The sequence below is a fragment of the Phyllosticta capitalensis genome, assembly GCF_038381095.1.
Source record: "Phyllosticta capitalensis strain CBS 128856 chromosome Unknown BKA78scaffold_5, whole genome shotgun sequence".
NCBI lineage: Eukaryota > Fungi > Ascomycota > Dothideomycetes > Botryosphaeriales > Phyllostictaceae > Phyllosticta > Phyllosticta capitalensis.
Window position 1 is genome coordinate 538728 of NW_027117443.1, and position 25259 is coordinate 563986.

Genomic DNA, 25259 nt, shown 5'->3' on the forward strand with positions numbered 1-25259 from the left:
CACGCGCCCACCATGAACATGCAGCTCAAACTCTGTCGCAGTGGCAGTGTCGTCGTGATTGAGATGAGCAGGCCGATGCCCCGACTCTGCAGCCAGACTCTAATAGATTGACTTTGCCTCCGCCAGGGTCCACGCGGCCGCCCGCCCTTGAGGGTATCCCTCCTCTCGACCCAGCTCTCGACGCCGGCAGCTGCCACCCGGCAGCCGACCAAGCTTCGCTCCAAGCTCGCGCCAAACGAGTGAGGGAAAAAGAGCTCACACCATGGCGATGTTTTTGTTCGCATTCGCTCAGCGGCAGCGGGAGACTCAATGCCGCCGTGCCGGCACGACGCGATGCGATGCGGCAGGCGATCGATCTCTTCACTGTCAGCATTGCAATTCGACAAAAGAGATGGAGCGCATGGCCCAATTGAGAGTCGCATCACGAAATCGTCGCTCCACTTCGGCTTTTGGCTTTGGGCGTGTGACGACGCATCTCCCGATCCCTCCTCCCTTGGCACGGCGGCCGGCCTCTAGCACACCTCCATCCAGCAGCAGGCTAGAGCGCGACCGACTGCATTCCTATGCGCGATGCAGCAAGGTGCTCAGTCACGAGGGCAACGCGCTGCATTGCGCTGCTACAAGTGGCTCTTCTCGAATCTCATGTCGCGTTGCAGCGTGCATCTCCAGATGGCGCGTAAATATGTCAATTCATTTGCATACACGGAGCAAGCAGCAAACAATTGCCACGACTCGCCTTGCATCATGTTGCGCGTCTCGCGCGCCAGAGCCAAAGAGTCCTCGCAGCCTCCATCCAAACCAAACACTGGACCGACACCGGCAGCCGCATCCGCGCTAACCTTGGACCCTTTCTGTATCTCGTTTCCTGATTGCAAACTTCAGTCTGCGAGTCTCAAACAGACCAATCCGCACGATGCATGCCCTGCCCAGACGTCTCTCACTGTCGGAACCCCCTGACACCCCGCGCGCGCGACACCCGCCAGAGCGGAACCCGAGCGAACCCACGACCCGGGCAGGCGGAAAATGAAGGCAGGACCGCCGGAGCACGTCGTGTTTTGTTTCTGCCAAACCTAGTGACGCGGCGGCGGCGGCGGCTGCTGCTTGTTTGCTTGCCTGGGTGCTTGTTCTCTCACGACGGACCGCGGGCACCCAATGGCAGAGAGGAGAGAAAGAGAGAGAGAGGGTTGTTCAGCCGTCTCAGCCTCTTCGTATCTAATATGTAGGGCTCGAGGTTGACATCATCGTCGTCCCCGTTGTTGCTGATGTTTGACACGCCAATGATTGTCCTGCACGCCAAAACCATCGCAACAAGGTGCTCGATTCCTGCCTGCCTCGACCATCTGCTTGGGAAACTCGACCATCGCATGTGAAGTTCTGCGAGCCAGGCCAGTCGTGCAGAGTTTGCGGTGCCTGTCTTTGCCTTGCTGTAGGGCCAGGAGAGAAGCGTTCGGTACCTAGTAGATAGGGCAAGGCATGGCAGGGCGGAGCTGAGGGCAGGGGGCGTTGCGTTGCAAAGAGCAAGGAATGCTGAGCTTATGGTTCTGCGAGCAAAAGTTTGTCGTGTCGAAAATGCTGCTGCGCGCTTTGACGGTTGATAACGACGATTGCTGAGGGAGGGTCGGTGAGTTGGAGCAGAGGAGTCTGTTTGCGAAGAGTGTTGGAATCATTTCTATTTTCATTGTGGGCGCAGCAGGTACGTCTTGGAGCGAGCAGAGGCTCTTCTCTACGAAAGCAAGAGTAAGGTCTCTGTCCGTCAGGCACTGAGGCTGATGATCTACAACACCAGTACAGTCACTTCCCCCTCCTTTTCTGTAGGCACTCTCGCACCTCATGTGAATCCAACATCAACCCCTCTTCCTCTCAACCCACGCACCATCTTCGCGTGTGCGGCGCGTGTGTCCATCGCAATCTGCGTCTCTTCTTTTTGTCTTCAAGCGTCACGCTTGCCATCATCCCGCGCATCAACCAGCGCATCCTCACGTCTGCAGATCCGCTCATCGACATCTCCGCAACAGATCCCGCGCAGACCAACGGAGCTGCTGCTGCTGCTGCTGCTGCTGCTGCTGAAAAGAAGATCTGCGGGATCTGAGGGTGCAACAAACCATGGTTCGCAAGTGCAGACAAGCTTTCACTCGCGATCGATGTACTGCACCAGTGCTTGCTAGAGTACCGTATCCGACGACAGACCTTTACTCCTTGGTTGTTACGGCTTCCAGGCAGGGCTGAAGCGTGGTGGTGTCGATAGCGTTCGACGGCAGTTGTCTCCTCCCTGCGTTCCATTCCGCAGAGTGCTGCGTGTGTGTGGTTGGCCGAGCGAACTGACTGCTGGACACGCAACCCACGTGGCAGACGAGCGTGGCATGCGTCGATGCCGTGTTGGGTATGGGTCCAAAAGGGGAGGAGGAGGAGGAGTACTGGGCAGCGTGTAATCTCTCTCTTTGTGCTTCATTCCTCGGCGCCTGTTTGCGTGGAATGCAGTCTTGGCGGCAGGCGTATAATGGAGCAAATCTAGTGAGTCTTGAATTTTGATTGGAGATTGAATTGACTTGGGTTTCTTCCTGTAAGCCAATGTGTGGCAGATGGAGTGGCAGGAGAAGCAAAGACTAGAGCCAAGTTGAGTTGAGCTGAACTGATCTGCTGCTCTACCTGGGTACGAGGCCTGGTAGCAAAAGTCATGGCACACGTAGCTACGACTGCTCCCTGTAACTCAACGCAAAGGAGTTGGTAAATTCTATTATTAAGTGCGTAAGGCGCTTAAATGCTCCCTATATGTGTATCTTTTAATATAGAACCTTTCTGCTGCTCTACGGCCGCTTCTACTTTGTTACTTTCTCGTGGTCAAGCTCCTATGTGTGCCACGACTTTTGCTACCAGGCCTCGGTAGCTACATACCTACATACCTACCAAGCTGTCGATTGGGCAGAGCAGACAGCCAGCTACAGCAGCAACAGCAACTAGCTACATAGCTAGCCAGCAGCTCCCCACTAGCTCCCCTAGCTCGCTTCCCCTTACCAGCGAACCTCAATCGATAGATAGTAGGGCGGCACCCACATGCAGTTAGCCGACAACTCGAAGGGGGGAAGGAAACGTTGCTGCTTCGCTGCTGCTGCCATCGGCTCCCCACCCCCATCCATCGGCCGTCATCGCTCAGGGACTCACTCTCCTCTCGGATTCGCAACACCACGCAAGCGTGCCCCTTTGCGCCAACGTGCTTAGCACGGACAACGGACGGGGCAGGGCGAGCGAACGAGGTGTGAAGTTCGCTGCTGGAGATGCTCGGCCGAGGGCGCGCTCGTTCGGAGATGATTTCTTCTTGCCTAGCCAGCATCCCCATCCCTTTGCTGGTGCCTACGCCATCCAACAACGCCCGCAAGCCCTGCCTGCATAGCTAGACGCTCTCTGACGGATTGACGGCGTGATGGACCCTGGGACGCACGCACGCACGCACGCAACACCCAATTGCTTCTAGGAGTACCATGCAACTAATTGTGCGCTCAGGGTCCGCGCTAGGCAGTCGTGTTTTCTCCTAGCAGGCTACCTAGCTGTCTAGCCGGCCGTACGCACGCGCGCTCGGCTGGGATAGCCTCCGATGGGATGGTTGGGGCCTGCTACCGCCCAATGGCACAGCAGGTGGTGGTGGTGGTGGTGCTGTGGCGCGGGCACCAGGAACGGAGGGTACATAGGTAGGTAGGTTTGGATCGATGGGACGGTAGGCAGGTGGTGCAAGAGTGAGTGAGTGAGTGAGTGAGTGAGTGAGTGAGTGCCGTGGTACGCTAAGGAGATGGCGAGGGCAAGGCAGAAAAAACAAAAAACGGCGTAAGGGCAGTGTGAGTTGGAGGGAGTGGTGGCGGTGGTGTTGGAAGGGGAAAGAGAGGGGGTTGATGTCGAGGGAGTGATGGAAAAGACGGAGGTTAGGAGAAGAAGTTTTGCATGTCAACAGACCAAGACCTACCTACCTACCATTGCTCTCACACCGACTCTACTCCACGAAATCAGGCCTTTCCATAGGTTGTTTTCCCTCTTTCCCACGGTTCTCACGCCAACATGTCGACAGTTCATTGTCCACAGGCAAATCATACCTCAGCTTCGCATGTTTCCGCATCAACGCAACCTACCTGCACCTCTCTCTTTCATCCCCGCCCTACCAACATTAGTCACCTCACCTTACTCAGGCAGAACCTCAAGCGGCAAGGATCCCACCGCGGAGAAGCGCTCTCTCGCCTTCCGCGTCCCCATCCATCCATCATCTGTCTTTCTGCCGCCGCCTCCCGTCACTCATCCCCATTCTCTCGGCGCGTAGGTAGCCCGCCTACCCACCCACCTACCTACCTACCTGCCCAGATGACCTACCTAGTGCCTACCTACCTACCTGCCAGGGCATCGAACCAATCAGCACCACACAAACCAAAAAAAAAAAAAAAAAAAAGGTGCTCGCCATTTCCCTGCCTCCAGCGATTGCGTGCTCGCGCCGCGCGTCCGTCTCTCTCGTTCGGTTTGTTCGCTGGCGACTACATACTAGGGTGCGAGTAATTTTCCCGGCAATGTATCGGGCGGTTGGCGACGGAAACAAACCTAAGCCATCTACATATCAAAGGCCATGAATGGCTGGGACGAGGACATGGACGGGGACGAGGACGAGGGTGCATGACTCTTGCTCGCTTGCCTGTGATTATTGCCCTTTTGCTTTGGTCGTCGTCTCGTTCGGTCGTGCTGGCTGGCTGGCTGGCTGGCTGGCTAGCAAATCGCCCGGTTGGTCATCCGGTTGGCTGCAGATACTGTACACACACAGGGCACCTTACTCGGCAGACGAGCCGGGCAGAACAGAACAGATGCGTAATCGCTGGGCTGGGCTGGGCTGGGCTAGGAGGCAGGCTGGAGGCCGTCCGGATGGATGGCTGCAGAGACGATCGACGGACTGAGTAACGAACTTTGAAGCAGCTCACTACTCCGTCGCGTTGCTGGGACAGGTGCGAACGATTGGCTGGCAGAGCACAGCACAGCACACACAGCAGCAGAGAGGGCTCGAGTGCGACGCAACGCAGCACAACGCAACGTTCCTGGGGTGAGTGGCTGGGCTGGGCTGGGCTGGGCGGCAAAAGCAAAAATGCCCAGCGGCCAGCCCAGCCGCCTGCGCAACCAGAGTCAGTAGGTGCTGTGTGTTTGTTTACGCTCAAAGTGTAAGTGTGGGGGGAAAAAAGGGTCAGTCAATGAATCGTCGCGTCACCATCACCAAGGCCGAAAGATCAAAGAGGTGTAGAGTGGGTAAATCTAGCATTCTAGTCGTCTCAACGGCAAACTATCAACGCATAGATACGAGTTCCGCAGCCCCCCCAAAAGGGAGAGGAAGACTAATTCTTCGCTCTCGTCAATCTTTTTTCCGACCGTGGGCCCAAAGAGGCAACCACTTTGAAGACTGGGGTGAATGGTGAAAAAGGTGAGCAGAAGTCAAAAAAATGCCGCTGCTGCAGAACTACAAGTGGAGGTCATGCCAACCTCCAACCCACTCCAGGTCGCCAATGTCGTCGACGCTGCGACCACACTGCTGCGCGCCCACGTGCTGCTGAACACCGTGCTGACGCCAGTCCTTGCTCATACTCCAACCCTGCTGCTGCTGTTGAAACTTGTGGTGATGAACGCCACCACCGTATCCCTTTCCAAAAACGCCCAAATGGTCGCTGCCGTGATGAAGAGGCTGCTGTCCTCCGACAGCCAAGCCCCGCTTCCAATCCAAAGCCAAAGCTCGCTTGGTACCAACGCTTGACGATACTGGTTTGCTGTGACTGGGTGCCTCTCGAGCCCGACGCTTGTCACCCAGCGCGGCCCACCTCTCCGTCATGTCGAAGCCAGTGCGCTTCTTGGGCGGAGAGTACTTGGGTGCGGGCGGCTGTTGACGAGGAGCGCCCACGTTGGTCTTGATGATGCGCTTGGGTGTAGGCTTTTGCTGTTCCTTGGGCTCCTCGTCGTCGTGGTGCAAATCTTCGAAGATGAAACCAGTCTGCTCGTTGACGACACGAGGGGCGGCGGGGGGACTCCGGTTCCGGCTGTTGTGGATGGCAGCCGGATCCTTGACCTCGCGAAGACCAGCCCGAGGCGTCGTGCGGCCAGAGCCTGTCTCGTGACTCCACACACGTTCGGTGAAACCAAGCTTCTGCTGAAAGGCATTCTCAATCTCTTCCTCTTCCTCGTCCCACAAGTCGCTCCAGCTCTTCGACACCATGTCCTGCTGGAGGCCAAGCACCGACGCCATGTTGGGCATGGGTCGAGAAGGCATCGAGCCGGGAATGGCCATGGGGCGGGAAGAGTTGTTGATGGGGCGAGGCTTGGAGACGTTGTGAGACGATTGAAGGGAAATGCCCAGACCCGAGTCGACAAACGACACGACCGAGCCAGGCTTGAGCGAGTTCCAGTCCTGGTGGTGGTGCTCCGACTCGGGAAAGAGGTCTTCCTCGGAAAACTCGTCGTCGGGAATGACTGCGAGCTTGCGGACGGGTTGAGGAGGAGTCATAGCCAAGGCCTTGGCCCAAGGGAAAGAACCGTCCTGAGTAGGCTGGGCGGTGCTGACCGAAGGAGTACGGAGAGGCTCGCGGTTGGCGGTGACACCGACCACTTCTCTGTCCTCGGCACAAAAGTCATCGAGGGTCTCGTCATCCGTGGTGAAGGTGATGACGCGGTCGAGGGCTTCCTTTGCGGCCTCGAGAGATCGGTTGGCCGGGTCGATGGCAAGGCAGTGGACGAGGATCTCAAAGGTGTCTTGCGACATGTTGGGGAACACGTCGAAGAGGGATTGGCGATCGCTTGCAAAGTCACGGAACAGGGGGTCCGAGACAGTGGGGGTAGCGAAGGGGTTCCTTGAGAACAGGACGTTCAACAAGCAGATGCCCACAGCCCAGATGTCAGCCTTTGCAGGCGAGTATCCGGTGGTGCCGCAGTCGTACTGCTCGGGTGCCATGTAGCGGTCACTGCCGACGGCAGACTCGAATGACAGCTTGTCCGTAGTAGCAAGGCCAAAGTCACCGAGCTTCATGCTTCCGTCCTGGGTCAGGAAGATGTTTTCAGGCTTGATGTCTCGGTGGTAGATGCCCTTGGCGTGCATGAACTCGACAGCACTAATGAGCTGGTGCATAAAGTCCCGCACATGTTCCGTTTCGAGAGGTCCTCTGCCGAGACGGATGGCTTCGTACAGGTCGCCATTCGGGCAGAGTTCGAGAACCAGGTAGATGTGGTTGGGGCTCTCAAAGGTGTGGACAAGGTTGACAATGTTGGGGTGCGAGTTGAGGCAGCGGTGGATGGCAAGCTCCTCGGAGTGCTCGTCAACGGCATAGGTTGACATGTTGGCAGCAGCATCCGAAGTCTTGGTCAAGCACTTGACGGCAACCATTTCGTCCGTGTGGAGGTCCTTGGCCATGAAGACCATGCCAAAGGAACCGTGGTTGAGGGCCGAGACGGTCTGGAAGCGGCCATCCAAGATGGTGCCCTCCTTGAACTGATTCCGCATGCACTCCATTGTAGTCGAGTCGAGTGGGGTCCGATCTTGAGGTAGAAAAGCAGAGGGGTGATTTTTCGAGCAAGCCGCGAATCCGCTCAGCAGAAAGCAAACAAGCCAAGTCTATTGTGCTTTTGGTTTTAAAGGACTTGGGGGAAGAATGATACAAGATAAATATTTGATAGATGGAAAATCCGTGAGGTCGAAAAAAGTCGTGAGGAGCAAGGAAACACCGCTTTTAGGTGAAGGACTCCGAATCGCTGAGGTGGTATAGTTTCGTGACCGAGGGTATGCACAGAGGTCGAGATGTAGAAAGGCCGAAGACGGAAGGAGGAGGGCGGAAAAGCTTCAAAGACAAGGGAAGGTAAGGAGTGTGGTAGTTGTCATTTGTTGTATTAGATTTCGTATGGGAGGGAACCCGGATCAACGAGTGTAAGGAAAGGAACCGAAGAGGTCGTGGTGGCCCCGAAGCTGGATGGCCGAAGGATACTGGTGGTGAAGTGCAGGAAACGCTGAAGTCGAAGTCGAAGAAGAGTCGGAGAGGAGGTGTATGTCGTGGCTCGTAGGTTTAGGAGGAGTAGAGGTAGGGTGGTTGTGGACAAAGGACGCAAGGAGGGCTCGAGGCGTGGCGTGGGGTCGAGTGTCCAAAACAAAGAGGTGGTCCGTGGTCGCAGCCCAAGATAGTAACGGGGTACGTGGGAGCAATTGGCGTATATGGCGTGCGAGGAGTTCTTTGAGGACCGCTCAAAGGGATGTTGGAGGGTAGATGTATAGCAGTAGAGTCAAGTGTGAGTCGAAGTGGTGGCTCAGAGCATGGAAGCCGGTGATGACGTGCGCGGTCAAAGCGGCCGGGCGAGTCCGAGGCTCAGCGTCCGAGATGCGACCGACGGGCGATTGTCGTGAGTCACGGGGCGGATGGAGTGGAGCCTGGATGACAGTGCGGACGAGAGCGGGCGGCGGATGGCGAGAGAGCGAGGAAACGGCCGGAAGAGGTGTGGTGATGTGGTTGTAGTGGTGGTGGAGGTGGCTCGTCTCAGCAGGCAGGCAAGCGGCAGATTGGCGTAGGCGTTAGGGGGCGGTTGCAGCGGAAACGAGGAGGAGGAGGGGAATTGGAAGAGTCGGAAGAAGGAATGGCCAGTGGAACAGCGAGCTGCAAGAGAGGACGGCGAAAGCGACGAGAAGAGAGAAGGTGGAGACGAAAGGTTAGGACATGACTTTGGTAGCGGACTGGTGTAGTGAAGAGGGAGGGGTGGAATGGTTGGGGCGCGATAGCGGGTTATTAACTTGGACGGATGGGAGGGAGGGCAAGACAGGGCCCAGCGGTCAGGCGGCGGGCAGCGGGATTGGCTGGGGGCGCGGGCACCGTGATTCGTCACAATAATTGGATGCCATCACGCGGAGGGAAACGTGGCTGCCGTGGCCCGGATGAGCAATGCATCCCTGGCCGAGCGAGTCGCCATTCTATTCTATTACTTGGGGGATTGATTATTCTGTCCCTCGGACTGTCTTTGCAAAGCAATTATTGAGTACTCCACGTCTTCACTTTCGACCGACAACAATTCTCCGACCAGTGCTGTAGAGTATCTACAACTGCATCGCCTCAATGACCGTCTTCTGCTCCCCTCCTGCTGAAACCACACCTCTCCCTCTTGCTGGCCTCTCCCTGAAACGGCTCGACTGGCTTCGCCGGCGTCCCTTGGCAATCACTGCCCACGGCTCCACTGGGGTCCTGATCGACGCGAGGACGTCAGCTGGAAAACCAAGAGGTGCCATGGTCCATCGTCTCCCTCACTAGCGAACTGCTGTAAACTTGCGCGACCCTACCCAACGGTGGCACATGTCATGGCAACGCTTGTCTTGTTATCGCTGGGCTGCCCTTGTTTTTGCCGTTTGATCTGCCACGCCGCCTCTTGATGGATGCTCTGGAATGCGATGGCTCATTCATGCGGAGCGCGTGCTAGCCCTCGACTACGGCCCCGTCTGGTTCGCTGCATGCAGGCACCGCATCGGCACTTGTGCACCTCCATTGTCCACTAATGCACCTACTTCTGTTCTGGCCACAATGAGGAATTCGTCAACACCAGCGGTCAGCGTTGTTCGCTGTTGTCCTCTTCTCCCTGACGTGTTGTCCCGGCCACCACTGCCTGCCAGCCCATGCACAAGCCCAACCTCGAAACCTCTTTTGGCCATCACACGCCCGTCAATTTTTTCATTGATTCACTGATTATTCCCTAGATGCATCTCTGCATGTCTTCCCTCTAACCTTCCACAGCGGATCCGCCCCGCTGCGGGTGTGCGGGTCCGAAGACCCTGCGCGGGCCGAGACGGGGCGATAGATCTGGAGTCAGCGAGCACCTTCTCCTCATTGTCAGCCCACCGCCCGGTCAATCCCGGCTCATCTTTTTCTCGTCTGCATTGCCCGTTCCGATTGCATCCAAAGACTCCAACCCTCGCGAAAAAATGACCAGCGATTTGAAGCCGGTAACATGCGTGCTACTCGATATTGGTGCGTTGCCTCGATCAAACAAAGATTTTCCCCCGCTTCCGACCTCGGACACTACCACCACCTCCTCCTACACCTCCATCTGCCAGGGTCTCACCTCTCTCACCGCGTGCGGCTCAACTACCTTTGCTTGGCCTGCGTCTTGTCCTCCTTGCTTGCTTCTGCTCCTCGAAGCTGACACCCCGCCGTCCTAGAGGGCACCGTGTGCTCCATCTCATTCGTCAAAGAGCGTCTAGTAAGTCTTTCCTTGCTGTCGTCCATCCCTCCATCATCTTATCACAGACTTTTTTTCTTTTGCTTTCTCGCATATCATTTCTTATCGGTGATGTTGCCACTTTCTGTTGCTTTATTTACCTATCACTCGAGCTCCACCGTCACCACCAACACCCAGTCGTCATTGCCCGTCCGGCTCCAGCAGCTTGGGATAAAGCGTCCGACTTGTTTGCTAGGTCCGGCATGCTCGGCTAGCTGCTGGGTCCTCGTTATCACCTCTCCCCTCTTCGCTTGATTGGTTCATTTGCTACAATTTCCTTGCATCCCCACCAATCAGTCCCCGAATTTACATCACTCAAAGACAACACGTGCTCATCTCACCATAGTTTCCTTATGCCATACAAGTCCTCCCGGCGACTGCCGAAGCCAAGTGGGACGATGCAGAGTTCCAGGGATACGTCAAGTCCTTTCCAGGACTCGCGCAAAAGTCGGCCAAGTCCTTCTCCGACTATGCCATCAACCTGATGAAACAAGACTCAAAGGTTCCTTATCTCAAGAAGCTCCAAGGTACGTAATTGCCGCAAGCTATCCTCAGACAGGTCTTCATCGTCGTTTTGCGGAGAGCGTCCTCTATAGCAGTACCCGGTGGAGCGACCGGTCACGCCGGCAACGTCAATTGGCAGCAGCAGGCGTGGAGTCGCCAACTCTTCATGCCCGCGACCAACATCGGTCCGTTTCCAGCTGGAAGCCTTCCCGATTTGAATCACACAATACTACCCCGCATCGATTGACATGACATTTCGAAATCGGCTGGTCACGTTGCTGGCCCTAGTATGCAGGTCAGTACGGAATCAGGGGCTCACAAGGTTCACAGGTTACCTCTGGAAAAACGGCTGGGAGAGCGGCGCCTTTGTCGCACCGCTGTATTCGGACGTTGTTCCTGAGCTGCGGGCCTGGCATGGCTCAGGCAAGCAGATTGTTATCTTTTCTTCCGGAAGCGTGGACGCGCAGCAGCTTCTGTTTGGTCACGCTGGTACCGAAGAGGACGATCAGTCTACCCCCTCTGCTCCTGAAAGCACCGAGAAGAAGCGCAAGCCTGAGCCCGTCACCGAGACCAAAGTCGAGGACGAAGCAGAGCCCGCCGCGAAAAAGGTCAAGACGGTAGACCCCGAGAAAGATACGACCGCAGAAGTCCCCAACGTCGAAACACCAGCCGTCGCCTCTCAGGACCTGAACCCTATCATCGCCGACTACTTTGATACGCAGAATGCGGGGCCCAAGCAGGAAAAGGCCAGCTACGAAAAGATCGCCAAAGCCCTCGGCAAGGAGTGCAGCGAGATTCTCTTTCTGAGCGACAACGTCAAGGGTGCGTTGTAAACCAAGTCATGGGGATCGCAGGCTAACGGCGATTCGCAGAGGTCAGAGCTGCCCTCGAGGCCGGCATGAAGTCGTTTGTCATTGACCGTCCGGGCAACGAGCCACTGTCTGAAGACGATCGCAAGACGCTGACAGTCTACACGACGTTCAAGGACATTCCATTGCTCTAGATCGGCCAAACAGGTAGGCAGCCAAGCGACGCATGACCGTCGCCAATGGATGTTCCTGCAGCTGTCCGCGTTTTTGCGGCTAGCTGGATGCAGGCACGTCCAAAAGGGTAGCACCCGTCGCGTGACGTTATGGAGAGCAAATCGAGAGACGAACCATGTAGATACCTAGCCAGCCCCCTTGCCCGCCCGTCCCATCGTGAAAGCCGACCGTGTAGTCATTCGAACGGCTCGCAGCCGCAAGTTCGACGGCTCCAGGCCCTCCAGAAACGTGAAACAGTGAACATGCTTCCTCGCCTTCGCTTGTCAAAACAGTCCTTGTGACCGGCGATCCGCTTCGTTCAAGGGAGCGCGCCAGGGTAATGGGTTGCCAAAAGGGGCATAGGACGGCCGCCAGCGGTCACGTGTGCGATACCTCCTTGTCCGCTCGCCGCCAAACCTCCAACGTTCGGCGTCACCAAAAACCGTCGACTCGTCGCACGCGTCGACGCCTCTGACCAGCTTGCCACGCCACACAGGACAAAGACATCAAGGTTGAGCCTGATTATTGAACCGGTCACTTTTGTCCGAGAAAAAAAAAAATCTGCTCCGTCATGCCGAACCGACCATGCCTGGACCTCAGTTACCATCGGCGCGCAGCTTCTTGACGGACCTATTCTCGTCGCTCCCGGCGGCAACCGGCCACGACAAGAATGACAGCGGAACGACTTCGTCAAGCATCCTGAATCCGCTCAAGGATCTGCAGCCAGGCGCGCAACGCAACATCTTCTTGACGCTGCACGTTTTGTTCCCCAATGAGCTGCTGCCGGCACTGAACTTGCTGGACCGACGCTTGGTGACGCGGGTAATAATCATTCCTCCTGGCACGTCTCCACCGACAAGCGGGCCGAGACAGCGAGAAGCAGGGCCTGCGGCAGTCGCACGTGGAGCGGCCGAGACTGCTCAACAAGACAAAGACGAGAGGGCAGCCCAGGAAAAGACGTCACAGGCGGCATCGCGCCATGGTCCCGGCCGTCGTCAGGCAGCCCACCACCACAGCCGTGACCTGGACGGCAACAACTTGTTGTCCTCGCTCAACAACTCGGATGCCCGCAACGCCGCGACCGACAAGAATAGCACCGCCACCGCTGCGACTGGCAGCATCGCAGTCACCGGACGCTCGGCCGCGGAGCAGCAGCCTGGAGTTGACGCTGCCACGGCCCCGGCCGCTTCCATAACCGGACACGGCGGCCTGTTGTCGACGGCGAGGAGCGAGGATGATGACGCTACAGCGGCTGCTGCCAGGTGTCATGCCGCCGGTCAACCAGAAACCGAAGCAGCAGGGCACTCAAATTCTGGAGCGATTACGTCGATGAGGCCAGGTGACGACGCTGCTGCTGCTGCTGGAGCTCGCGACTTGACGAGGACGACGAGGAACGAGGATGGTGAGCAAACGACGCAATTCCAGCTTCCTGTTGCAAGCGGCGGTTTGGCGGTTGCGCCATCATCGCCTCGACGCTCGACGGCGGAGCGGCGACGGGCTGACGCGAGCGCTTACTGCGACAACCATGACGACGAACGTGAGCGCCGAGCAGGAAATGTAGAATCGCAATCGCGCAACTCCCTCCACCACCACCACCAGGGCAGTCATCAGGGACCAAATCAAGATCCAACCGTAATCCTAGATCCGCAACCATGTCGTCCGCCTTCCCCCTCGCCCCAAGACGTCCAAGAAAGCAATCTGGAACAAGGACGCGCACAAGACGACCAAGACTCTCCGCCCTCCCACCACGTCGTCTTCTACGTGCGCTCCGCCTCCTCTAGCACCCACAGCAGCTACCACTCGCCCCCGCCCGTCTACGAGGTCCGCCTCTCTGCCTGGCATTGCACCTGTCCCGCGTTTGCCTTTGCGGCATTTCCTGCCTCCTCTGCTTCTGCTTCCCCGTCGGCCGCCGCTGCTGGGTCTGATCTTGGTGCAGGCGCTGAGTTGTCGTTGCCTAACCATTCATCTCCTCGATCCAGCACCAGCGGCTGTGACTGGTCGTTTGGCGGTCTGCTTCGCGAGCGAGGGGCCGAGGCAGTGCCGCCTGTTTGTAAACACCTCCTCGCGTGCTTGCTGGTCGAGAGGGCGCCGCGGCTCTTCGGCGTCGACGCTGACGCACCTGCTGATGGTGGACTTGTCGTGCAGCGTCGGTTCAGCGTGTTGGAAGCGGCTGGCTGGGCTGCTGGCTGGGGAGGTTTGTAGGGTGTAGGTATGCGAGGCGGTGGCGGAAGCAGAGTGAAGCGCGGTGTGTGAGGTGGGAGAAGAAAGGCTGGCCGAGATGTGAGATGGATGCCGGTAGACCGGCACTGCTCTGGAGGGCGCATAGGCATTTAGAGAGGCAATCAGGTAGGTAAGCTATTCGCCGCTGCCCATGAGTCCACATGTATACGTGGAACAAATTCGATAGTAGTGTATCAACATGTAGAAACACCATCCCAGACACGCACTTCATCATAGCAGCAGCGTGCTATGAGCTTCAATGCCTGAATCCACCTCAATCCATCCTGGCCATCTTTACCTTTGACCAACCCATCCAGACACAAGCAACTTCCAAATCATCTGTCCACATGCCACCGGTCCAATCTCTCTCGGCCACCTCATGCTATAGCTGTCTGACCTCCTCACTTACTCACTTCCCTTCCTACCTCATCCCTTCCTACTCCTTCCCCCTCTCTCCTCTCACTCACTCACTCATTCTATACACCTCCAAGTAGCAACACCAGGAGAGACAGACATACACACACAAACAGCACAAAACAGCAAACCAACCACGCTCTCTCTGATTGATGGAAAGACAACAGCCGGCGTGAGAAAAACATATGTAAGCAGGGGAGAGAGCAAGCGAAACACTTCTTCTGTCCTGATTCAACCACCGATGGATCGACTTTGTATGTATATATACCTTACACCCACCCATCCGTTCCCTTACCTACCTACTTACCTATCTATACGCACGCTCCTTCTCTCCATTCCTTGCTTGTCAAATTCCACCCACTACAAGGCAGGATGGAATCTCTTCGTCACGCCGCAACCGAGTAAGTAAGTCCCTCCCTCCATCCGTCCCGTCTCCACTCCGCATACATGCCCAAGTACAATACATAGGTATGTACCTAGGCATCAAGCACGAACGCACGCACGCACGCACGCCCTAACCCAAGTCCCCCGGTTGAGAGTAACCGGCTGGCTGGCTACCAGACAGGCGTTTTTCTCCCTCCTCCTCCTCCTCCTCCTCATCCTACTCCTCTTCCTCTACGTACCACCACCGAGAAGCAATCCCGCGGGCGGCTTGGCTTTGAATCCTCGTTCCTTCCCTTCCATCTTCTACGCTCTCTTGGCCACCTACCTCGTTGTGTTTTTTTCTGCTTTCTCTTTTTGGTGCACTATTTCTTCTGGATTAGCTAGGTAAGTGGGGACATGGGGAGGGACGGGGGTGGGGAGGTTTGGCTGTGCATGTGCGTTTGGGCTGCGAGGGTTGTGTCGAGGTTGTTTTGCTTGTTTTTCATACATAAAGGGGGAGGGGGGGGGGGGGGTCTGGGGAGGCAGCATGGGGAGGAGAGACTGCTCTGATGCGTGTAGGAGATTTTGGAGAGAACTTGGGTTGGAGTCAAGGTGGTGGGGGAGAGTGGTGACATGTCGTCTCCTCAACCTCTTTCTGTTCTCGCGTTCATCTTCGGATTTCCAGGTCGGCCGTGCATGCGAGACTGGCCGAGACATGGATGGATGGGTTGGTGCTTTGCTCCAGAAACGAAGACGGCTTCTCGTGGCACTCGGTGTTTGTTGCTAGGGATCGGCTCAAAGCTCAAACTGCAGCAGAAGAGGTGGTAGTGGTAGAAGTGATCATGGTAGTATTTGTCCCAATGTGGCCGCTGCCTACATTTGCTCGTCTGCAGCAGACCTCTCTATAACACTGCGCACGCCTTCGCCTCCATACGCCATCATCATTCCCCCGCTTCTCTCATTGCAAACCCCCCAAGCTCGACAGATTATTTCTTCTTGCCCTCGGTCTCCTTCTTGCCCTTGTCGGCGCCCTTGACACCAGCGCTGCCGTCCTTGTCCTTTTCCTTGTTCTCGCCGTTCAGCAGGGGCCCGTTCGACGTGCCGTTGGCCTGCTTCTCGCCGTCCTTGGCGTCCTTTTTGGCAGCCGCCTCCTTCTCCTTGGCCGCGTTGGCATTTTCCTTGTCCTCCTGCTGCTGCTTGTTTTGGATCTTGTTCTCAATCAGGTCGTGGAAGGCCGTGATGGCGCGGATCAGGCTGCTGAGGTAGATGGTCATGAGCTGGTCGTTGGTCTTGATGCTCATGGCGCGCGCCAGGTCCGTGTCGGCGTCGGGGCCGGCGCTCGAGGGCTTGGGTGCGCTCAGGTTCGGGAGCAGGTTGAACACGTCCTGCAAGTTGCCCAGGATCGCGTGGTTGATGGGGAGGTCGCCGTCGAGCACTTTTTGCAGGTAGGTTCCAATGTCGCGCAGGCGCAGGTGCAGCCCCTGCAGCGATTGTAGCTGCGATGTTATGCGCGTCGAGAGCGTGCCGACAGCCACGTCGCGAATGTCACGGAGGAGGTGCTCGACGCCGATTTCTTCGGCCTCTTCTGCTTCGATTATCGACGGCGTGTGCACAAACGTCTTGGTTGTCGTTGTGCCGTCCTGATGAAATGTAAGCGCTGGAATTGTGACGAGGCGGAAGCTCTTACGTCCTTGATCTCCTCCACCGCAAAGTACGCATCCGTCGGCACGCCAACCTCCTTGGGCTGCACGTCAACGATGACGAGCAGCGGATTCGGCGTGTATCTCTTGAATAACTCGTTGATCTCCAGATCCGACGCCCGCAGCTTGGGGCCCGAATGGTACCAACCAATCAGCTTCTCCCGCGCGTTGACCTTTTTGAACATGTCGTTCATCGCCTCGACGTAGCTGTGGTCCAGAAACCACACTGACGGGTCCTTTTCATCTTCCTCGAATGGAACTGTACGCAAAACATCAGCATGGCGGCAGCCGGAAGCTGCTGTGGAGCTTACCCGCAAAGCTGTTTGATACCCTCACGTTCTTGCCATCGTTTTGTCCCAGCAGCACACCGACTACCCGCTTCTTTGTGCCCTTGGCTGTACGTCCGTAGTGATCTGCTGCCGATAAGAGGACTAGAGGCGCGACGGAGACGGTCCGCTGGACCAGTGACAAGGTCTCGGCGGTTGTGGCGGGCATCCTGAGCTGTCAGCGAGGCGGGCGCGGTGGATGCTAGGTGGAAGAGATTCGGTTGGAGACGCGACGGCCAGGCTTAAAATGGCCGCGGAAATGAGAGGCAAACGGTTGGAGATGGAGGGTGTTGATGTTGTGTCTACAGACGTGTAGGCGTAGGTTGAGCTCGAGCTTCGGCCGCGCTGGATGGAGGCGGTCACGGACGGCAGAATCTCCCGCCGTGCCGTCACCGCGCCGGCCGGCACCCAGCCATTGATTCAACCTGCAACAAGATGAAGTCGATTTAACCTCATCGGAATATTTTGCATCCGCTGCTGCAGGGACGGCAGCTATGATCGAATCCAGGTTCAGCATCAAAGACGTCTTACAATTCCATTGCCTCGTCCAGGACACGCCGCAATCCAATCATCGTCACGGACCCGCTTCCAAATGGCTTGCAAGCCGCCAGAGTGATATCATCGACCAATCCACAGGCAGTCTACATTCACGACTTGGAGGCTTTGAAAATCTGGATCACTACATCTCCTTGCAACCTTCCCCGCATACTGGAAGATGGACTGCACGTAAACGGACAAGCGGCCCCCTTCTCTCTCCGCGCCAAGATGTCAAGAAGATCGGGATCTAGCAAATCACCGTCGAGGCCGCACAGGGCTGGCTGGAGACAGGCGGGCTGGACGTGATCCCCTGTCGACGACTCTTCAACGGACGAGACTCCAACAGATGAGGAAACTGATCGCATGGGCTAACGTCAGCCCCGGGCATGACTTCATGGCGACTGGCTTTACCTAAAGATCTTATAAAATGGTGGTATCAAAATTACCTTGGTCAGGCACGCTCGTGCTGTCCTTGATAGGCAAGTGGCCGTCTCACATGGGCTTGATAGCCAGATAGCAGAGGTACCACGAGTCAACCATCAACGCAACCGCCCGGTCAATTGTCCGTGGCAAGTCGGAACAGAGGTGCCGTTCAGGCGGACGACTTGCGCCGTGATAAGCACAACAAGACGAAAGGAACAAAAAAACCCAGAGCTGCTCCCCAGAAGCAAAAGAGATGAAGGAAACAAAACATTAATGGCCACGAGATATGCGGGATGCGTCGCGTCAGAGGCTTTATTAGCTCCCTCCAGACGTTATCGCGCCCCCCACAGTGCACCGGCAATCGCCCAGAGCACCATCTTTCCCCGCCTAGGCCGTCCCATTTCGCCGACATAGGCCTCGAGACACCAAATCCGAATATGTAGCCCGCGATCCCGCCTCCAGCGCCGTCATGTCGCCTCCAAGTTGCCTCTGCCCTGCCACTACGTCTTTGATCTGCTCTTCCAAGTGCGTGCGCGGCACCAAACCACCCGTCGCGACGTGTGAGTGGCCCTCTCCCTTCCGACTCTGTTCCGTCTGCTCTGCGACTGTGGGTACTGTACAGTCACCGCAGCCCACATGGCCAGCCGTTTAAATCCAGAGCGCCCTTCTTCATCGTGCTGACCCGGATCTGCGCCCAGAGGACGCTTACCAACTTTCTCCAAGCCCACGTGTGCCAGGCCGCCCCCGAACCACCTCTCCCGTCGTCTCGACGCCTCCGCAAAGTCCCCGGCGTTCAACCACCATTTCCGCCGCCGAACCGCCATGCGCCCCGAATCAACACATGGCAGCGCGCGCAATGCCTCTGTCGTCGAGGCCTCGGCCAACGCCGCCCTGGAAAACATGGGCTACAAGGCCGAGCTGCCCCGCAACTTGAGCATGATGTCCATCCTGGGCATGTCCTTTGCCATCATGGCCGTGCCTTTTGGTCTCAGTACCATGATGTACATTGGCCTTGCCGATGGCCAGTCCGTCACCATTCTCTGGGGCTGGGTGCTCGTCTCGTTAATCTCGCTGGCCATTGCGGCCAGTCTGGCGGAAATCTGCGCCGTCTACCCCACGGCCGGAGGTGTTTACTACTGGGCTGCCATGCTTGCGCCCAAGGAGTGGGCGCCCATTTCCTCGTGGATCGTAGGATGGCTGACGCTGGTTGGCAACTGGACCGTCACGTGCAGTATCAACTTCTCCGGTGCGCAGCTCATTCTCAGCGCCATTAGTCTGTGGAATGAGGACTTTGTCGCCAACACATATCAGACGGTCCTCATGTTCTGGGCCGTCATGCTCATTGCCTTTTTGGTCAATGTTTTTGGCGCACAGTACCTGGATCTGATTAACAAAATCTGCATCTACTGGACGGCAGCTGGTGTCCTGGTCATCTTGATCACAGTATTGAGCATGGCCGACACGAGACGAAGCGGCGAGTTTGTGTTTGCCAACTACGACGCCTCTCAAAGTGGATGGTACGTTGGACCCTTTTCTTGGCAACATCACCAACTAATCAAACGTCAGGCCGTCTGGGTGGGCCTTCTTCGTCGGTCTGCTGCAGGCTGCATACACCCTTACTGGATACGGCATGGTGGCGGCCATGTGTGAAGAAGTGCAGAGCCCCGAGCGCGAAGTCCCCAAGGCCATTGTGCTCTCCGTTGCTGCCGCCGGCGTGACGGGTATCATTTACTTGATCCCCATCCTGTTCGTCCTGCCCAGCGTCACCGAGCTGCTCAACGTCGCCAACGGCCAACCCATCGGTCTCGTCTTCAAGATTGCAACGGGCAGCGCCGGTGGTGGATTCGGCCTCCTCTTCATCCTCCTCGGCATCCTCTTCTTCTCCGGCGTTGGCGCCCTGACGGCAGCAAGCCGCTGCACCTATGCCTTTGCTCGCGACGGCGCCATCCCCGGCTCGCGCCTGTGGTCGCGCGTCAACGACCGCTTCGGCATCCCGCTCTGGGGTCTCGTCCTCTCGACGCTGGTCGACTGCCTCCTGGGCCTCATCTACTTTGGCTCCAGCGCCGCCTTCAACTCGTTCACGGGCGTGGCCACCATCTGCCTGTCGGCCTCGTACGGCGGACCCATCCTCGTCTCGGTCCTGCGCGGCCGCCGCGCGGTGCGGCACTCGACCTTCTCGCTCGGCAAGTTCGGCTATGCGATCAACGTCCTGACGATTCTGTGGGTGCTCTTCGCCATTGTGCTCTTCTGCATGCCGTCGACGCTGCCCGTCGACAAGTCGAGCATGAACTACGCGTCGGTCGTCTTTGTCGGCTTCGGCGTCATCTCCCTCGTGTGGTACCTGATCCGCGGCCGCAAGGCCTTTACCGGCCCGCCCGTGCCGACTGGCGTCGACCCCCCAGAGGTCGGTGTCGTCGCTGGAATGCCCGTCAATGAGAGCTCGAGCGCTGACGCTACCTTTGAGAAGATGGTCGAGTCGGATAAGGGCGCCAGCGTGGATTCGCGATAGACGGAGAGTGGTTGGGCGAGTGCAGCGAGCGTGTTTCTTTTGGGTTGTAACAAAAAAGTAGACTGTATATGCGTGTCTCCGTTTGTAGACGGTGTGGCATAGTACCGATCAATATACCCCTGGGAGTTGAACATTCACATCCAAATCTCAAACTCGAACGCTTTGTGATTTCAACTGATGCTTCCTGTTCGATCAAATCTCTCGCCAGTGCCGCGACTAATGTCGTTTGCGAGGGAGGGTGAGCAATTCTCGTCGTCCATTACGGTGGGAGCCGCACCCGCACGATGCCCTGGGCAGAAGCAATTGACCACAGACACTGCAAACCATCGCAACGCTTGAACCTGCAGCTGATCGGGGGGCGTCGCAACACCTGACCCAGTTCAACCCGGAGAAGGAGCAAGACATGTGTGCCGCCGCCGCCGCCGCCGCCGCCGCCGCCGCCACCCACGACCCTGATACTCTGGAGCCCACAGAGACAGACCAGCACTTCTACGCTGGCATTGGTTGGTGTGACTAAACGGACGAGCTGTCACGACTCCTCCAAGGGGGCCAATCTACCTCTCAGACCCTGCATACCCAGACGATGGGCGACAAGAGCACTGGGGGGACTGCGTGTTCGGGACAGAGCAGAGCCCCCCGCCCTGGCTTTTTGGTTGGTGAGAGCGAGCTACAGGAGGGTGGCACACACACACAAGGCAGCGAGCGGCTGCGGCTGGGCAGGAATCTACTGCTCATGGAGTTGTAGAGGGGGAATTGGACGGGGAGAGGAGCAAGCGAGATGGGGACGGCAAAGACAACTTGCATGGTCAATGTGATGGCTGATGGCCGCGTTCAGATAGATGGACGGTTGGCAGCCAGTCGTGACGGTAGGTGGAAAATCTGCAACGCAACACAACACACCGAAAGAGCGAAAAGTCCTTGTTGCTTCTATTTACTAAACTGACCACGAACATACCCGCTCACTCTGGTCTCCATCTACCCAATCAACTTTTGACACATTCTTTACCTGCCGTCTTTTCGCATGCAATGGATATCGTTGCAAGTACGAGTTCCAAAACAAGGGGCACGGTACGCACGTGGGATGAGGCTTGAGCCCGGAGAGGACAGGCTGTATCCACCCTTGACTACCTCTGTAGATAGAGGAAAAAACCGCTCTGCAGAGGACGGGGGGGAGGGGATCAAGAGTCCATCCCGCTCGGCGTCGTCGTCGTCGTGGTTGGGACAACATTGGTGGTTGTACACTGTATACCCGCGTCGCCCCCAGACACGAAGGACCCCTGGGCGGGGTAGGTCCAAGACCATCATCGACTTGAAGTAAGTCAAGTAGGCAGCAGCGCCATTCAGAAGACGCAAAAGAATCATTGATTTGTCTCGTGAGGAATTACCACACATTCATATATCATACCCACCCACTCTCTCCGCGCAGCCAGCCAAAAGGCTCCCAAGCGCCTTCATCTGCTATATGTGTGATACGCCCGTCACTCAACCGCTCGGCGCTAGACAACGCTCGACAGACGAGACGTAAAGGAAGAAGAAGAGAAAGAAGAAGAAGAATGAAACGAAAAAGACCACCGCTACCGAATGGACAAAGTAACCAACCACCCATCGCCCAGAAACCCCAAAAAGCCGAAAAGGCGGCAGAATCCAGAAGACGGAGCAACTCCAAGCCTAGTCAAAAAAAAAAAGTCGGAAGAAGAGTGAGAAAACGACGAAAGCGCCTTCTGGCTGGCCCCAAAAGCCCAGCCAGGACCGTTGTTCAGATCAATCTTGCCTCCGCGGAGACGCGCGCGACGACCGACCCCCGGCCACCGCGGAAACGAGGAAATGAAGGAAGACGAACGGAAAGAAGAGAGGAAGGAGACAGGGCCGAAACGCTCAAAACAGCCAACCCACCCAAGCCAAGCGCTGTCATTCAAAATGGGCGGCGCATTGCAAGCCCAAGCAAGTCATTCTGTCATCTTCGCCAACTCGCTGACAGTGTGTGCTTCTCCCGAAGCCAGACGCGACGGAAGAACATGTCCAACTCAATCACCCCATCCGAGCACGCTCAAAACACGTCGTCCGGCCACTCAAAGCTGCGCCTCTTGTTCGTCAGCTGCTGGCGCTGGCGCGTCTTACGCAAGGTGCCTGTCTGCGCCGCATCGTCGTCGCCCCCTGCTCTCGCCATGGCGCTCTTGGGCCGTTCGCGGTCCTCGATTGCCCACTCGCCTTTTCCCAGACCCCCAACGCCCGGACCGACGCTGACAACGCTGTTGCGCGCGCCGCTGCCGCTGTCAACACGCTTGGCTGCACCACCGTCGACAATGACTTCAGGCACGGCCGCAGCTGTTTCCTTCTTGCTGGCATCCTCGTTGCGCTGCTCGGCGCTGTTGTCCATGTCTTGTTCGTCGCCGACCTTGCTTGTGCTCTTCCGCAGCGCAGGCGTCATGTGACTTGCAGTTGAAATCTGGGGGGCGTCTTTGAGTGGGATAGTTAGGGTGGTCTGCGACGAGGTGAAGGACGAGCGCACTGTCATCGGTGTTGTTGCAGCAGCTTTGCCCTTTTGCTTGGGATCGGCATTTTCGTTGTTGCTAGCAGGCAATGGGGTCTTCCGGGGACGTCCACGCTTGCGCTTGGGTGGATCAACTTCAACCTCTGCCTCGTCGCCTTCCCTCTCGTCGCCTCCAGGGCGAGGCAATGGCTTCCATGTCTGGGGAGGGGGTTTGGACGCAGCGTCTCCATCTTCGCCGGGCTTGCGCTTCTTGGGTGGACGGCCACGCTTCTTGGGTTGTTTTGCAAGTTTGTTCTGGGCCAGGGCAGGGGATGCGACTTCAGCCGTTGTAGTGGTCGGAGCATCCAGGTGAGGTGTGGTGTTTGTCGAAAAGTTGTCATGCGTCAGCTCGTCTTGGTCTTCCTCGTCTCGCTCGGTCACATCGGGCGGAGGGACGCCCATTGGCGGAGGTGATGATGGCAGAGCCAAGTCTTCGCGGGTATCGGCTTGCTCAGGAGACAAGAGTTGACCCGATGGCACCGTGGGTAGACGTCGACCTGTGAGATCCGATATCTTCTTCTTCAGTGGCGACACGCGCGGCCGCGTCGTATTTGCCGTGTTGGAAAGGCTGGTGCTCGAGAGTGTGGCTGCCAGGTGCGAAGGAACAGCCGGCATTGGAGGAGGCGGCGAGCTGTCGCCCAAGGCCCGATACAGCTCGCAGCGGGCGTCCTTGAGCTTGAGCTCCAAGTCACTGACGCGCTTGGACAGCTTGAGCTGCTTTTGCAGGTCTCTTTTCGAAGCGGAGCGCCGCAAGGTCGAATTTGGCGTCGAAGGCGGTAGAGTGGGGCCGTGGCCTTCCTCCTCCCCTCTGAAAGCGGCGTCGTGGTGGTGGTGGTGGGCTGCGGGCGACGACGGCGGCGGCGGCAAACGTTTCTGCCCAAGATGAGCCTCCGATCGTGCCCGCTTCAAGTTGGCGAATGAAGGAGTCCGAAAGTGCAGCGCCGACTTGCGTGTCGTCTCGCCGGCTGGAGGCGGAGACGAGAGCAGATGGGCCGCGCTCTTGGACGCCTCCTTCTGCGAGTAGGGACGCGCCGTGGTGGAAACATGCTGGTGGGGATCAATACCTGAAATGCCCGAGTCCCTCTGTCGGTCGGCAGGCGCAGCGTGGCCGTCGTAGCCCGGCGTGTAGACGTACGTCCCAGTAGGAATGCCATATGAGCCCTGCTTGCCCAGCTGCCCTGCCGCCTTGAGCTTTGCATACTGCTCCTCTGCCCGCGCAGCTCGCTGTCGCAAGACCTGGCGCGTCTGCTCGTCCAAGTCCTCCTCCATCATCTCTTGCCGCGCCTCTTGCCATTTTTGGTTGAGCTTGTGCCAAATGTTGACGGGATTGAAGTTTGACGCAATGGAGCGCCCAAACTTGAAGACGCCGGCATCCTTGGCTGCCGCCTCCCTGGCAGCCGTGTTGTTGGTGTAGCCACTCGAGATGGACTGGGCCCGCTGGTGCGAGGAGCCTCTGCTGGGGCCGCGAGGACCGGGCGCGGTCTGGGTGGTGTGATAGTCCTCCATGAGGTGGTCAACCGATGTTGGCATATTGGCAGGGCGCTTGGTAAAGCGCGTAAAGAAGCTCGGGGGCTTGTCGCTGGCGCGATCGTGCATGCTGGCTTCTTGAAACTTGGACATTCTCGTCGGCGAGCCCATGTGGCGGCGCAAATACGACTCTCTGGCCTTGCGGCTATGCTGCGAGTCGGGCGAGCCAGGCTCCTGTTGTTGGTTCGTCAGCGGCCAGTTGGAAGAGCGGCGACGCTTGGAAGAGTCGACCCATCCAAACTCGTCGCACTCGTCTTCGTTGCCGGACCGCCGTCTCTTGGAGGAGCCGAAACTCGTCTGCTGCGCTGGGTCGAGGGTAGGTAGTTGTAGTCCTTCGGCGATTGAGTTGCGGCGCGCCTTTTGCGAGGCGTCATTTATGGGGCTTGTCGCATCCTGTAAACAAACATCAGCAAGGGAGTCGAGTCGGGGCACAATCGCATTGGGGCGAACGTACGTGGACGACTGCATCGGCGAGCTCGGGAGTGGGAGCCATGGTGTGAAACGCAGAGCAAAAGCAAAGCGGGAGCTCAGTGGACGACGCGCTTAAGTATAATTGGCGACTCGAGACAGCATCCTCTGCAAAGGGCGATTGTTGTGGGGGGTGCAGAGACAATGAGTGATGGTGACGGGTCGGGGAGCGCGTGCAGGTAGGACGCGAACCGGGCTAGCCCTCGGGTTTCCACGGCAGCCAACAGAAACCATCAGCGCAGCTTTATGCATCTGCGTCAATTCACTCGACAACCGCCGCTGAGCGTTTCACAATTAGACAGGCTTTGGCAGACTTCTTTTATATTTTGCATCATCATCCATTTTTTGACCCCCAGCTACCGAACGAAACAGGCTACCAGATATCCGCCAAGACACAACACATGGCGTCGCAGCTCGTGTCCTCGAAAGGCTGCCATCATGCCCAAGAGGTATAGAACGTAGTGGCCATGAAATTTT

General features: G+C 57.4%; 9 protein-coding genes across 9 annotated transcripts; 5 read left to right on the forward strand and 4 right to left on the reverse strand.

Moving 5' to 3' along the window:
- Positions 1 to 102: 102 nt before the first annotated feature.
- Positions 103 to 984, forward strand: BKA78DRAFT_130396 (uncharacterized protein). Its single transcript, XM_066882576.1, has one exon. The coding sequence runs from the start codon at positions 263 to 265 to the stop codon at positions 836 to 838; it is 576 nt and encodes a 191-aa protein (XP_066744058.1). The 5' UTR covers positions 103 to 262; the 3' UTR covers positions 839 to 984.
- A 4271-nt stretch (positions 985 to 5255) lies between these two features.
- On the reverse strand, positions 5256 to 7504 carry BKA78DRAFT_282170 (kinase-like domain-containing protein; the record flags this gene model as incomplete). Its single annotated transcript, XM_066885647.1, has 2 exons — positions 5256 to 5827; positions 5906 to 7504. 2 exons carry the CDS (start codon positions 7502 to 7504, stop codon positions 5471 to 5473), a joined length of 1956 nt encoding a protein of 651 aa, XP_066744059.1. The 3' UTR covers positions 5256 to 5470.
- Positions 7505 to 8879: 1375 nt separating this feature from the next.
- BKA78DRAFT_313581 (uncharacterized protein) lies at positions 8880 to 9447 on the forward strand. Its single transcript, XM_066888397.1, has one exon. It carries the CDS (start codon positions 9087 to 9089, stop codon positions 9276 to 9278), a length of 192 nt encoding a protein of 63 aa, XP_066744060.1. The 5' UTR covers positions 8880 to 9086; the 3' UTR covers positions 9279 to 9447.
- On the reverse strand, positions 9430 to 9911 carry BKA78DRAFT_313582 (uncharacterized protein). The gene has a single exon (XM_066888398.1). It carries the CDS (start codon positions 9671 to 9673, stop codon positions 9452 to 9454), a length of 222 nt encoding a protein of 73 aa, XP_066744061.1. The 5' UTR covers positions 9674 to 9911; the 3' UTR covers positions 9430 to 9451.
- A 265-nt stretch (positions 9912 to 10176) lies between these two features.
- BKA78DRAFT_250905 (HAD-like domain-containing protein) lies at positions 10177 to 11746 on the forward strand (the record flags this gene model as incomplete). Its single annotated transcript, XM_066884613.1, has 5 exons — positions 10177 to 10221; positions 10586 to 10766; positions 11074 to 11232; positions 11389 to 11565; positions 11616 to 11746. Coding segments are annotated over 5 exons (693 nt in total), but the record flags the coding sequence as incomplete, so codon positions are not given.
- Positions 11747 to 12350: 604 nt separating this feature from the next.
- Positions 12351 to 13967, forward strand: BKA78DRAFT_352587 (uncharacterized protein; the record flags this gene model as incomplete). Its single annotated transcript, XM_066891381.1, has 1 exon — positions 12351 to 13967. The coding sequence occupies one exon, from the start codon at positions 12351 to 12353 to the stop codon at positions 13965 to 13967; it is 1617 nt and encodes a 538-aa protein (XP_066744063.1).
- A 1351-nt stretch (positions 13968 to 15318) lies between these two features.
- On the reverse strand, positions 15319 to 17092 carry BKA78DRAFT_313595 (26S proteasome regulatory subunit rpn-8). Its single transcript, XM_066888399.1, has 3 exons — positions 16774 to 17092; positions 16450 to 16721; positions 15319 to 16402 (listed from the first exon to the last, which is right to left on the reverse strand). The coding sequence occupies exons 1-3, from the start codon at positions 16955 to 16957 to the stop codon at positions 15749 to 15751; spliced, it is 1110 nt and encodes a 369-aa protein (XP_066744064.1). The 5' UTR covers positions 16958 to 17092; the 3' UTR covers positions 15319 to 15748.
- Positions 17093 to 18570: 1478 nt separating this feature from the next.
- Positions 18571 to 20257, forward strand: BKA78DRAFT_331368 (amino acid/polyamine transporter I; the record flags this gene model as incomplete). The annotated part of the gene is made up of 3 exons (XM_066889872.1): positions 18571 to 19265; positions 19315 to 20176; positions 20216 to 20257. 3 exons carry the CDS (start codon positions 18571 to 18573, stop codon positions 20255 to 20257), a joined length of 1599 nt encoding a protein of 532 aa, XP_066744065.1.
- Positions 20258 to 22304: 2047 nt separating this feature from the next.
- BKA78DRAFT_369751 (uncharacterized protein) lies at positions 22305 to 24827 on the reverse strand (the record flags this gene model as incomplete). The annotated part of the gene is made up of 2 exons (XM_066892663.1): positions 24769 to 24827; positions 22305 to 24707 (listed from the first exon to the last, which is right to left on the reverse strand). Exons 1-2 carry the CDS (start codon positions 24805 to 24807, stop codon positions 22305 to 22307), a joined length of 2442 nt encoding a protein of 813 aa, XP_066744066.1. The 5' UTR covers positions 24808 to 24827.
- Between the last annotated feature and the right edge of the window lie 432 nt (positions 24828 to 25259).